Genomic DNA, 15,000 nt, shown 5'->3' with positions numbered 1-15,000 from the left:
ACTCGCCGGAGAGAACTCTGTTACATGACACTAAACAGCTAGAAAAGTGACACCAACTGACAGACAAACTATTTTCTTAACTGACCAAATCATCGACTGACAGACAAAACAATTTCTTAACTGACTAAAACACCAACTGATTATCTAACCAACTTCCCGACTAAGTAAATCACAAACTGACAGACAAACCAACTTTTTAGCTGACTAAGGCACTAACTGCGAAGCAGTCTTTCCCTCACTTTCGTTCGTCATTTATTCATTCATTCATTCCTTCATTCCTTCATCCATCCATTCATCCATTCATCCATTCATCCATTCATCAATCCACCCATCCATCCATCCATCCATCCATCCATCCATCCATCCATCCATCTATCCAGTCAGTCTGTCAGTCCGTCAGTCAGTCTGTCGGTCATTCATTCATTCATTCATTCATTCATTCATTCATTCATTCATTCATTCATTCATTCATTCATTCATTCATTCATTCATTCATTCAGTCAGTCAGTCAGTCAGTCAGTCAGTCACCCACCCACTCACTCACTCACTCACTCACTCACTCAACACTCATTCATTGTCATCCATTTTCTTTCTTTCGTTCGTTCGTTCGTTCGTTCCCTCATTCTTTATTTTTCTTTCTTCCTTTCTTCCTTCAAAATTAACCAAACCAATTAATAAGAAGTTCAAAATTACAGGGTGCCGACAACAGGGCAGTCAGAACTTGATCGTGCATTTTGCCGCCAAAAAATATTTCCCACCAGAAATGTCTTCCGCTGAAAGGAGCACTTTTATTGACTGAAAAGTTCACTACTTAATTCATAACTTTTGCATAAAACTTGACATATTTCATCATATTTTTGTTTTTCATACAAAAGTATGATATCAAGTAGATTAGTTTTCTGAAGAAAAAAAGTTTGGCTGTCAGATTTCACGCGAAAGCATAAAGTGCCATGTCACGCGTTAGTGCAGTCGCAACACAAAATTATGCAAATTTCTGGCGAAATGAACATTTTTAGATCTTGTCAGCTTTGATGAAGGTTTCAAAGGAAACAAAATTGTTTCATGTTCGCAATTTACATCTGATAGTTTATGGGAATTCCGAAAGCAAAAGGACTTGATTGATAAGTTTTCATCAACTGTTTGGTATATACCCTGTAGAATTTATTGAAATGCATGTGACAATGTAAAAAACATGAACGAAACTGAATTTACCGGTCAGGAGCACAGGATCAAAGCCTTTTTGGTACGTTCATTGAATAATGAAGCATAATAAATAAAGACAACTAGCTTTCTTTGAAATAATTCTTATTTAGCAAGAGTAAGCCATACTTCTAATTATTTTTTGTTTGAAGATTGCGTCAAGACTACAAAGGAAAAATTTCACGCATTTATATATCATGCATGAAATGTAATGCGATACTTTTTCAAAAGATTTCCCTATGTGAGATCAGCTTGAAAAACGGCTTGGAAGTTAAAAAAGTATGTCTTATGGTAATGTTTTTAATTTTAATTCCCAAAAAACTTCACTTGCCCGTCGCGGAAGTGATGGTCAGATTCCACTATTCCGATTGCAAAATCCACTAGCCCCGGGCTATCGGACACGACTTTCTTTGCACGCTGAGTCTTAAACTCAAAATAGTAGCAGTAGTAGTAGTAGTAGTAGTAGTAGTAGTAGTAGTAGTAGTAGTAGTGGTGGTGGTGGTGGTGGTGGTGGTGGTGGTGGGAGTAGTAGTAGTAGTAGGAAGCCTTTATTTCAAGAGTCTTAAAGCTAAAAGCTGAGCAGAGGCCAAAAGGCCAGATATAGAATTCAGTTGTCAAACCACCATTTTCCGTTATTTTTGGGGAAGGTTCCCAACACACTAAAGCATTCACTATAACCTATTTTCCCTTCTCAAGTCTTCCTCAAGTCATCTGCTAATGCAGGAAATCCCCTAGAGACATCTAAGAACATGGGAATGGTTGAATGTAATGGGCGACTGCTCCCGTCATAAAGGTTAGCATAAAATGATTCCAGCTCGTCCATAGTCTTTTGGGGGTCGTTTGTTAGCTTGCTATCCGTGGTGAATATTTCACGGACACTGCTCTTTTTCTTGTTTGATTTTTCTAAATTCAAGAAATATTGATTGTTTTTTTCTCCTAGCTCGTACCAAGTTGCACGGGAGCGAATAATACCTCCCTGAGTAATATAGACATACAACTGGTCGTATTCTACATGTAGGCATTCCAGCCCTTCTAAGTTTTCTTTAGAGGGGTTGTTGTCGCATTTGATAGTGCAGTTTCTTAGATTTTCTTCAAGTTGGTTTATTTTTTCTCGTTTGTTAAAGGGAGAGCTTTTTTTGATGCAATCAGAACAATTGACTTTGAAAAGGCTTTTGACACGCTCGATTTTAATTTTTTAATAAGAGCACTACATAAGTTTAATTTTAGCCCTTCTTTTATTCAGTGGATTCGAACACTGTATAAAAATATATCGAGTTGTGTAATGAACAACGGTTTTACAACAGGCCCTTTTACGTTGAGCAGAGGGGTACGTCAAGGCGATCCACTTTCTCCCTACCTTTTTATAATCGCGTTAGAAACTCTAGCTATTAAGATTAGAAACGACGATTCAATCAAAGGTTTTAGTATTGGAGGAGAAATCACGAAACTTTTCTTATTTCCGGATGACATGACTTGTTTTTTACGTGACAAAGAATCTCACATCTCCCTCTTCGCGCCATTCTGGAATCCTTTGGATCATGCTCTGGTCTGCGTGTAATTATAATCACGAAAAAACCGAGATTATAGCGCTTGGCAGAAATATTCTACACGAGAAGGATTTTAATGACCATAAGATTTTTGGAGTTATCGAGATCTTGGGAATTTATTTTATTTACGACGAAAAACAGAGAAACGATCTAAATTTCCGACAAACATTAAAATCTATTAAAAAATCTATACATATGTGGAAATGGAGGAACTTATCTATTTTGGCTAAAATCCAAATTACAACTGTGAAAACTTTTGCAATTCCCAAGTTAATGTTTAGACGGCATCAGTTATTCCGATACCAAATAATCTTGTAAAAGAAGTGAACTCGATTTTCTACACTTTTATTTGGAATGGAAAAGATAAAGTCAAGCGCTGTGCGCTCATCTCAAATATTGATAAAGGTGGACTGAAGATGCTGGATATTGAGTCTATGATCAGTGCAAGACGAGTCATTTGTTTAAAACAATTCTTAGAGGACTACCCGAGTACTTGGAAATCGTTTTTAAATAGTTTTATTTTTTCGGGAGTCTAATTTTGCATTGTAACTTTGACACCGTCAAATTAAAAACTCAGCTGCCGAAATATTATAAATAATGCTTTGACGCATGGTCAGGTTTAAATAGTAAAACGCCCGTCACTTTTAATGATGTTGAGAAGGAGATCATTTTGAAAGATAGGTTTATTCCTCGCGAAGCGAGGGCCGAAGGCCCGAGCGTAGCGAGGTTAATAAATTTGTCGGGCCGAGCCGGCCCGAGCGGAGCTAAGCCGCGCGAATTCGAGCGAAAAATATATTTATATATATATATATATATGTTGATATATGTTTATATCTTTGAAGGTGTCCGCACAATGACGTCAGACTGTCTGGCGTCGTCTGGAGCAAAATTTGCATACATCGAAAAAAATATGCGTGCATGATCAAATTTCAACTGCAATGTTCATCAATATTCACTGGATACAGAACTATCTCTCCAGAATCTTTTCCCTTTCTTTTAGAAATCTTTTCTGTGAAAGATTGCATTAAAGAAATTACACGTTTTGTGGCCGCGGTGAATAATTTTCCGTGGGAAATAAATTCATCGAACACGACAGCGCTGCACGCCCGTTGTACATTACGTCTCGACAGAAATAGATTTTCAACCGCAAACTAGCCCGTGGAACTACGAAAACACTATGCTCATCAAAAAAAAATCTTATGCGCCTTTTAATGTCCTCGTTTGGTGCTACAATACGAGTAAAGAGGGCTTTCCACCCAGCCCCAGCTTCGCGAGGTTTTGCGAGTCACGTATTTCTAGTATGTATTGATAAAAAGTCTGTCTATAGAAGTGACATAATTATCTTGGATATCATAAAGGTGAGTGACCTTATTATGGATGACAATCTTTTCCTCCACGAAGATCCTTATGTGACGATCTCTCCTGAACAACGTTTCTTTATTATGGGAGTTGTTCACTCTCTCCCATCGGACTGGAAATCAATTATTAGATCTTCGGTCTGTAAAAATGATCAAAGACCAGTCCCTCACACACCGTGCATTAAACTAAATGTGGCTCTTTCCCTATGTAAGGTGTCACCTCTAAGCAGATATACGACTCTTTTTTGTGCAAAAAACAAATCCCTCCGACAGCCCAACAAAAAAATATCAGATAAATACTCAGACACGATTATTAATTGGAAAAAGGTTTATTCTCTTTCTTTCCGTACCACACTCGACTCCAAATTGAGAGAATTTCAATACAAAATTCTTTACAAATGATAAATTATTTCGCTTCGGCCTTTCGCAAACTCCAAATTGCACTTTTTGCAATGAAGAACCAGAATTCTTAGAACATTTACTCTCTCGTTGCAAAGTGTCTTCTGAATTTTGGAAAAAAGTCTTGTTCTGGCTCAAAGAATATAACATTGTTTTAGAATCATCCAATGAGATAGGTTTGTTTTTAGGGCTTTTTGAAGAATAGGAATATTTTTTTCTAATTAACCATGTTATGCTTTTAGGTAAATATTATATTTATGTAAGGAAATGCCTTGGAAGTTTACCTTCGTTGAGAGGCTTTATTGCCAGGATAAGACGTGTTTATAATATCGAACTCCATATACCCGCTACTCATTTTAAAAAATGGGAAAAGTTAGTAGCAGCTTTAAACACCTAGCAGAAAATTAACCTTGTCATATCCCACACTTAGTTTGGTCTCCTTTGCTATTTATTTTATAACATGTTTTCGGTCTTTTTTTTTTTTCTTTCCTTCTTCGTGTGTTATCCACTATTTGCTAATCGTAGGTTTGAAAGCAGTGTACTGTAAATAAGTTCTTGTAAGTAGTTATTTGTAAGTACTGTTTCGTGTTTTTAAGTAACTTATTCCGAGCAGTGTTTTGAAAATTGTAACTTTTCCTTTGTTTCCTCTTGGTAAGTTGTAGATAAGCTGTAAACTGTAATTATTTAATCAAGTTCTTTAAGTATTGTAACGTGGGATAAAATAAAAATAAACAAATTACAAAAAAAAAACGTCATTGAAACACAATGAATGGTACAACAGATTTCACGTCAAGGACGCTACCCTGTATCAACCCCAGTGTTAAAAACAATGAGTCACAACACGAGAAACTGTATAGCCCATTAACACATTAAATATATATCACTGATAAGCTATTGAAAGAATTTTTTTTCTGGAATAGAATACTAAGGTTTTTGAATGCCACAGCAAACCAGACCCCTTTTTGTATTTAACTCCCCAATATTGTGATGCGTTTTGTGAAGTAGTTACAAAACAAACTAAAAAAGACCGGGAACCTTGGATACCGTACTAACTTTCGCTGGCGAGGAGCGTTCAGCAACTGTTAAATAGGAAAAAAATTGTCTTTCCAATTCCTTGTTGCTTTTCAAACTCATTAATAATTCATAAAGTGCGTGTGCGTGAATCTCGATACCCAATGTAAAACCAGAATAAAATTTTAATGGTTTTCATCTCTGATCTGAGACCAAACTCAACGTTTGCATTTTAATGAGGAGCGATTCAATACGGATATGTTACGATTGCTACTCATTTATAATTACTTGCACATATAAAATGTTTAAAACAAACACTTACACCTATCCGCTTTATTCTGACTAGAAACGTTCATTACCATCTTTGAAACGATGAATGCTCAATCGCTGTTACTGCAAACCTGTTGTCCCGAACTATTTAATCAACTTAGCTTGAATGCAATTTAACTGAGTCGGATTTACCACAGTCACTGTTACTTTGGCTGGTATGTTCCTTGCCCCTGTCGGTCACTCATAATTTGGTTAAGCTAGAAAGGAAAACACGTACGAAGTAGCCGCTTGGATGTGACTCGTTGCAGCCATGCAAACAAGTACTGTGTGCACTGTGAAATTTGTTCTACCCATAATGCACAATAACTTTCGAAAAAAAGTTAGCTCTGGTCAGTGCTCTCTATTCAGCGCTTTCTTTTGAGAAGTCATGTCAAGAACTCGTACTTAGTGCCTCGAAACAATTAAAGCAGTCGGTCCACGGCATCGTGAGGACTGAAACCCCTTATGAATAACTCGCCCTCGTTTTTCTCTTTTGACACATTAAATTAAGCACAGAGAATTCAGTCTGCACACTTGCGAGCGGTCTAGGGAGGGGTGGGGGAAATGTGCCAAACAAACTGAAGATTCAAACAAATTTAGATAACTTTGCATAACTGACAGTACCCAGTTATAACAAAAGTAACAGAAAAAGAAACAGCTCAATTTTTTGCCTTGTTTGTGTTTTATTCAGGTGCACTAAAACCTCCATCTAGATAAGACAACATGCATAGCTACAGAAATGTTTATTTTAATAAGGGTATCCGCTACGAGTATGGGTCGACCAAAGAGTGTTTTTTAACTCCGTGTTTAAGAAAAAGTGGTTTCTTCAAAGCCAATGGACAAACGACTTACATTAAATGACTCATTCGACGGTTTTTCGTTACTTTTCGGCGATTTGCTACGCATAGTTTAAGAAAATCTTTTGCGCTTGTCCCTTGAAATCTTCTACTTTTACTTTTGTTTAGGTGTTATCACTGCGGAGGCATCTTCCATTCTTGGAGGCCTCGACAGCAAGTACCTGGACCAACTGAATTTTTATTTGGCGCCAGTCCTCCGGAATCCATCCCGCAGTAGGTTTGTGAAGTGTTGGCATGCTAAGACAGATGGCTGGGCGGAAAAAATATTTCACAGCAACTGTGATGGAAAGGGTCCCACTGTTACTATAATACAAGTTAACAATTACATATTCGGTGGATACACTGACGTGTCTTGGTTCAGTCCTCCAGGGCCAGCACGTAAGTATCATGTGATAGCAGCAAGAGTTATAATCAGTCATTTAATGACTCACTGAATGAGGGTAATTCAGATCAGCTGTTTCGCAATAGTTCCATGTCAAATTAAGCGAGGATCGGACGGGGAAGGAATTTTGTTTTCTCAGTACTTTCTTTGAACTAAGAATTTATTTAAACAAATCGTTCACTTTTAACCAACATTTCTGTGGTTATTTTGTACTTGGTCGATATAAAAGGATGAGAGTTTGTAAGTACGTAATGTATGTAAATACATAAGTAAGAAATATCAACAGATACACATGTAATCAGTTATACTACTAACCGAAATGGTTTTGTTTTTTTTCCCTAGGTTATTGCGAACCTGCTGCATCCAATAAATCATTTATCTATTCACTGTATAACATCAATGGCTACGATCCTGTTAAACTGCAGATCAAGTCGCAGGCAACCGGTATCGCTATATACGGATGCAATGATCGCGGACCAGCATTTGGTCGTGGTGACATCTTCGTATCAGACAACGCAGGGAACAACCAAGTTTCTTACACCTTTTGTAACAACAATTACCCCCTCCCTCCAGGGTATTCTTCTGGTACTTCCTGTACATTTTATGCAGGAAGCTTTAAATTCACTCCCACTGATATTGAAGTACTGTACGAGACAATCATCTAGGGCAAACAAACAATACACTGTGGTTCAGAGGCCTGTTGTTCAAAGCCCGATTAAGCTGATCCTGGGTTAAACTGAACTTTGATTCTAGTTTAATTTCTAATCAATTAAGATTTTGTGAGAAGATTTTTGTCCTTCAGTTTTGACATAAAATTTTCCTTGCCATCAGCTTAATATTAGCGTTCAAAGATATTTTTGACAAGCAAATTAAAAACCTCGGTTAACTTTTAATAGGAGATTAGCGTTAATCGGCTTTTGAAGAACCGGTTCCACGTTTACTAATATTTTCTCACCTCAAGACTACGTAACAATAATAATAATAGTAATAATAATAATAATAATAATAATAATAATAATAATAATAATAATAATAATAATAAAATATTAATAGCGCGTACATATTTTTCCATCTACTAATAATAGTTACCAAGACTGCTAAAGCTAACTAACAATCAACTGGAAAATGCAATATGAACTACGAATAAAGCCATCAATATATGCACTAAGAAGTCAAAAAGTATTTTAGCCGATGAAGCAGCAGCATCATGTGTCCCCCGGGGTTTTGTTTTTAGGTATTAATTTTTTAGAGATCTTGCTTACCTTGGCTTAGACCTCGGAGATAGTTGAAGCTAATGGCACTCATTGGCAAGTTGTCACACTAGTTTGTAGGGATGTTTCAGTTCATTTGGTTCGGTTTCACCTGCTTTAGTACCTTCCTGTTCTCATGACTCGTAAGGCCAAACACATCTACAATTTACAAATTTAACTTGTTTATTCCAGTTTACAGAATTCCTTGTTAGGAGTTGATAGTAGTTATCGTAGGCTGTGGTGCAGTGACTTCACTACATTGAAAAGTTTAGTAAAGAACAGGCCACACAAGGAATTTGTTCCGTCAGCTACATCTTCTGAGGAAAGTCGGTCAGGCTATAACTAAACGCAGCCTGTACACAAAACAAAAGCTCTCACGAAGCATTCATAAAGGAGAGGCAGTGCAGTCCTATAGTCACGTGTTTTAAGACATATCAATTAAGAGCCCTTCCCATAACATTTGTTGAGGGGAACCTGGTTATGAAACAAATTCAAAATGGTTGCAGTCTAGCTGACCTCCCGTTGTTGATGATGTTGAGCTTTGCCCTTTTTATTTATGTGAGAAGATACAGAAGGCTGAGCAATTTCCGGAATATATAGTGTCATGCGAGTACGGGGGATTAGGTACGTAAGACCTTCTTCTAACTATTCTTCACCAATTTTTCCCTCCTTTTTTCGTCTGATGGAAGGTGACAGTAGCCGTTTTAAATAATCGCAAGGAAAGTTAATTAGACACTCACGTATTCCGCCGTTTGTAGTTTTCAATTTTAATTTAATTTGTTTCTGACGTATTTCTAAGAACAAATTTATAGCTAATAGAACCACAATATTTTTTGCTTTGTTTTCGTATGGCATATGCCTTTTCTAATTTGTTGTCATATAATTGTCTAATGGGAAAACTGTTAATAAAATAGAAAGAGTATACTTGCCCAAACGGGTTGGTAAATTTGGTTTTTATCTGGGGTTGCAGTACGATAATTAATGTTTGTAAGGTAATAGCTATTATTAGAGCGGGTTTCAATTGAGTCTCAAATGTAATTTCGTGTTTTCTTTGGTTTTATATTACTACGCTCTGCGATTGGTTAACAAAATTAACTCGCGCCACTTTTTCAACCGATGGAAATCCAAACCAAAACCAATCGTATTTTCGCCACACGCGTTTTCCCGCGCTTGACGCTGGCTACATGTATTTGCTTCGAATTCTGATTAGGTCGTTGTGTTGTTTACATCTTTTGCGATTGGCAAAAGTTATTGCTTTGGTTTTTGTTTTACGACACTCAATTGGAAACCACTCTATGTAGCTGGATTTACTTTGACTGGGACGCGCGCTCTCATTGATTAGTTGTTGGTCACGCGATATGGGCTAAAATTAGTTGCAAAAATTGTTAACGCGCGCTTTGAAAGGGTTTAAGTCCATGTTTCTATAGGGTTTTTTAGGCATGGTACGTTGTTCATGGGTTATTTTAAAAACTAAGGAAACGAAAACATTTGGTGCTTATTGCCATAGAATTATTGGAGACAAATTGTTGACGTTTGGAGAACCTCAAAGAGTATTGGAAACTCTCCTACGGCCCGTGTTTTCTCAGCCGATTTTCGTTCCCCCAGACTTCTACTCGTCTTCTTTGGTCTTCTTTGGCTCTGTGGAAACACAGAAAATATTTATAAGCTTTGGGTTAAAGGTTAATACCTTAAAGATTGATACAGCATCAATAAGTGATAATTTAATTAAGCCAGCAAATTGGAAGGGAACTAATATAAGTAATGAATGCAAGTAAGCTATCGGCTAACGAATACACGGTAGTATAGCAGATGATGTATGCAAACGAAGTTTAAATAAAGGTAAATGAAGGGATGTATTGTGTAGAAATCTATGGAAAATGTTCTTCACAATTATTTTTTCTTTATGTAAGAGCAACTTTGTACGAATATCATGAAGTACACTTGTATGTAATTAACTGTAATTTTAACAAAGTTACGTTTTCGACCCCGCTAACATCCACTCCTCCCCCCCCCCTCCCTCCACCAACCTCCAAAATCGACAAAAAAAATAGCCAAAGTTGGTCAAATGTGGATTCATATTTTTTTTCCACAAGTTTCTGTCCACAAGTTCAAAAGTTAATACTGCAAAGCTGATTCAATGTTTAATAATAGGTAACAAATTACTCCCTACCGATTTTACTGAAAGTTCGTGAGTTTATTGCTACATTTTTGCATAAATAAGTACGATTTTGGATTTTTATTGATAAGTTATGGTGTAAAATGCTGCTCTGCAGAAACGTTTCATCAAATGAGTGAACGTGTACTTTGCGCGTGCTATTTCTCAATAAACTACCTCGCGAAAAAGTGGATTTCGACTATGGCATTCAATGGTAATCAAATGCTGACTCGTGATTCGACGTCCGTTTTGTCAAAATTTTTAATTAAAGTGTGAAATTGATCCCTAGCGGTCACTCGTCATCATTTGATTGTTAATTACTAATGCGATATTTCACAAAATTATATTATAGCAGGGGATGGAGCCATATCATAAGGTGCGATATGCTTTAACTTTGCGAGTCTCTCCCGCGAGCTCCTCGCACGTTCCCTCAAATTAAAGGCCAATATATGGGAGATTTGTTCTCTTACATTATATTCCCCTGTGATTCAGTTCACTGAATCGAGTAACGCGATAGTTTGTGCCACCAGCTTTCCCGATTCGACCTTCCCCAGGGACGTCCTTACAGTTGTGACTAGTTTTATAAACAACTCAAATACAACCGGTTTACCAAAATAATAAGCCAATCAGAAGGCGCGTTTGGTGTTATATGACTTACTAGGCCTTGTCCAGGTCTCAACTCACTTATAGAGCCAGCTAGTCCTTATGTCGGAGCCGGCTTGGGGTCTAGCGAAATTAAGTCCTAAACGCATCTCCCCGACAAATAATAATTTTATAGAGAAAATGTATTTCGACTAAAAGCTCAACTGGTTAAGAAAGTAGCAGCAGTTTCTGCTCTATTTAATCACCTTGCTTCTTACTTATAACTTATGGTGTCATTCTTACTTTATGCTGGGTTCAAACGGAATACAGGATCTGGCAGAAGGAGGGGGGATGGAGGGAGGGAGGCAGAAAGGGGTGGGGTGGTGATTGTATCATTTCTTTTAGTCTGGAAACGTTCTTTTACACTTTTATACACTTTTAAATCGTGCGAGAAAAAGAGCACGAATTCCATGCTCTCGCGTTTGCGTAGTCCTGGGCCCAGTTGTTCAAAGCCCGATTAAGCTAATCCTGGATTAACGCAAACTTTGACTCGAGTTTAATTGCTAATCGATAAAAATTCTTCCAAAAGATTTTTAGCCCTCAATGTTTACTTAGACCTTTCTTTACCTTTAGCTATAAATTAGCCTTTAAAACCATTTTTAAAAAGCGATTTGACTGATTTGCAGTTGTTAAAAAAACAAATGTGCGTGTACTATGTTAGATTTTCCTTCGCTCGCATGTGCTAGTGATGCCCTTTTTAAGTTACATTGGAAGTCTATTAAAATATTGTGCAGCAGAGTTGAGCATCGTGCTATTTTTGCGTATGAGTCAATTAATTATTCATTATTATAATACTAGATACAGGCAAGAGATACAGGAAAAACCTAAGGAAAACGGCAGCCATTAGAAGACGGGAAAATTGGCCCCAAATTAACAAAAATCTAAGTTGAGCAAACTGTTTGGTAATTATCTGAGAAGATGACGGGATGTTGGATAAAAGGGAAATTAAAGTTCGGAAAACATTAGCAGCGAAACCGCGAAGGGAGTAGGGAAAGTCTGTTACGAGAGATTTCGCGTTTCAATTTAGTTTTCGAAATTATATTTAAGTACCGGTTTTTAAGCGAAATCCGTTAAACTTAACTGCTGATGCAATACGTGTGGCAAGTGCGTTTCAATAGCTTTGCATTTGAAATAGGATACATAATCAGGTAGTTACATTGAAAGGGGTTTACCTAAAAGCCGGAATCCGGAAACCGGAATCCGTAATGGCCGTTGGCTAGATCGCTAGACCTAAGAGTTGTGACGAGCTCTGTCTTGCTAGCGAGCGAGCGCTCTCAAGCTAGGTTTCCCCCGCTACGTTGTCATGTCGCCGTTGAAGTCTAATTTGTCCTTCTTGTGCGCTCGAGTAGGAAAAACCTATCGTCAGAGGTCGATACAGGCTAGCTGAAGATTGACTTTGTTTAGAAATCCTCTTATGATAATCGGTTTACTGTTTGGGAGATACGAGGAACGTTAACGTTAGTGTCCAACAGTACGAATAACACGAAACTAACCTCGTTAACTGGGACAATTTTGCTAATTCTAATCTTTAAAATTTTGTCAACTATATTACATCAGACCATTACACATACGGTTTCACTTCAATTGAATAAAATTATATATATTCGTCTTATCGCAAGTTTCCAGTGTCTTACTAGGCTTGCATTTATGCACATGATTTACTTCTTTCAACTTCTGTAAGTTGCGCCAGTTTCCGCGTGAGTGCACAGGTACCCCTACAAACGAGCATAGCGCACCTTGAGTGTCACAATAACTGAGTTTCGTTTCCCATACGTACAAAGTCTTATAACGCGTTTTAATTCTCAACGGCTGCCTGTAACCCAATACCGCTACCACTAGAAGGTCATCATCCCACTAGTAATTAATTATTACACGCTCTTTAGTGTCGCCAGCTTGCGCTGCCTGTGCTGAGACAAACATTTTCAAAATGGTTGACAAATTCTTACACAAATCATCTTTTCTTCTGAAAAATACGATAAAAACCATTTCTGGACTCCTCTCCCTCCCCTTTACAATGATGTCACCCGTATGTTTGAAAGTCATTCGGAAATTCGCTCAACATATTCATGATAAGGGGGTGGTAGAGGGGGAGATAAAGGGTTTGACTGAAATCACCCCATCCACTATAGCAAGTCGGACGTCCAAAGACGAAGGTCAGAAGTCCAAAGTCGGAATATATTTACTTCCCGCACCATGATCAAGATACGATCTGAATTTTAATTCTTTTTTAGCTAGAATTTAGTTAGGTGTCCACTATTAGTAGAGGGGACTTCTCCCCTCAGCTACATTTCTTGACACGTTAATAAAGTTATTATTATTATTATTATTATTATTATTATTATTATTATTATTATTATTATTATTATTATTATTATTATTACAATATTTCAAAAGCGGACCGTTTCACCAGTCAAAGTCAATACCAAATTCTCAAGTTTAAAGTGAAGTTTCAGGAAGTGTAAAGTCCGAAGTCAGAAATCAGAGGTGTGAAGTCAGAAGTCAGAAGTCAGAAGTCAGTAGTTTGAAGTCTAAAGTCTGAAGTCTGAAGTCAGAAGTCAGTAGTCAGAAGTCGGACGTCGGAAGTCCTTCCTCGGCTATTACTTGTAACTCAAGTCTCTTTGAAATTGCTTCTAGCTATAACTCGACATGGATTTCGAACTCCAACTCCAACTCCAACTCAAAGTTCCTTACTCTTAAGTTTCCTTTTTTCGTACCATACTCAAACTGCGAAGAACGCAATCGAACCCAATCGTTCGATTAAGTTTGATTGAGTTCGATTAGATCGATTAATGAAACGTTCGATTTGGTTCGAGTAGTTTCGTCGGGATTACTGCACTCTTTCCCACGCTATATTATTTATTTTGTTTCGATCTCGAGCTATTTTTTCGCTGCATTCTCCTCCATTAATGGGCTCCTGCATCAGCTGTTTTAACATTGATAATAATTGTTCTCAGTATTGCTGAAATCGAGGAACAGTTTGTTTTCAGCACAAAATGCGGTGCGTAAAACGGGTATTGCCCATGAAGAAAACATTATTTGAAACTGAAAATGCAAAATTGACGAGATATATATACTTTTATGTTATTGCCTGCGAATTATTAGCTAAAACCAGCTCACACAGAGGCTCTTTGAGCTGGTCACGTATTCATTCCTCCCCCACGAGGATTGCGTGACGTGAAGAGCCAAAGAACAGGTGAGTAGGAGGCTAAAAAAACCAGCTGGGCTGTTGGCTAAAACCGCAAAACCTAACAGAAGGGTGTCATAACAAAGAGTTCAAGAGGTTGGGCTGACTGTGGTGGAGTCCTTACCCGCGTAGACGCCTTCGGCTGAAACCTTGACTTTTTCGTGCATGCCTACATGACGAAGTTAGTGTTAAAACAACGAACTGAACCGCAAAAACACAAGCAGTAACAAGTATAGTAAGGGCTGTTTCATCGTACACATAAGACACTCCACTGTCATGACTCACAACGAAAGACGAATCAGCTGGATACAAGAGGGTCTCATAGGTCTTGGAGGTAACATATTTTTGTACAAAAAGTTACACTTCTTTGTGATATCTAAATCGATCAATCGGATCGAGCTTCTTTTCATCCAGTTTGCACGTGGAACGTGTTTATTTCCGCTCCTGCTTGTCCTGTTCTTTCTGTCGCAAGCTGTACTTCACAAAAACACGCTGATATTATTGAGCGAGTTGCTATCAATGCACAATCACTGTACTAGTAGAACAAAAGTAAGGTCATTGTGGACCTAATAGCAATCGGTTTTCGTTATCTTACAATAGGTAATTAATGTTAGTTTGCGCCAAATTAAATAAATTATAAGCTAACAGTTAGTGAGTTTAATACACCAACAAGTCTAACAGAAGAACATTGGATAACGCAGCACGA

The 15,000-nt window shown here is 37.6% G+C and overlaps 1 protein-coding gene across 2 annotated transcripts in view; it reads left to right on the top strand.

Moving 5' to 3' along the window:
* The first annotated feature begins 14,466 nt into the window (after nucleotides 1-14,466).
* Nucleotides 14,467-15,000, top strand: part of LOC146484080 (mitochondrial substrate carrier family protein S-like) — a 15,826-nt gene continuing 15,292 nt past the window's right edge. For both annotated transcript variants that reach the window (XM_085105381.1, XM_085105382.1), the window contains exon 1: nucleotides 14,467-14,628. In XM_085105381.1, the coding sequence (XP_084961507.1) occupies nucleotides 14,571-14,628 (58 nt within the window). In that variant the 5' untranslated portion in view covers nucleotides 14,467-14,570. The remainder of the gene's footprint in view (nucleotides 14,629-15,000) is intronic.

This window comes from Pavona decussata, unplaced genomic scaffold (assembly GCF_977016875.1).
Source record: "Pavona decussata unplaced genomic scaffold, jaPavDecu1.1 SCAFFOLD_37, whole genome shotgun sequence".
Taxonomy (NCBI): domain Eukaryota; kingdom Metazoa; phylum Cnidaria; class Anthozoa; order Scleractinia; family Agariciidae; genus Pavona; species Pavona decussata.
This window is presented reverse-complemented; position numbering and strand designations above follow the sequence as displayed.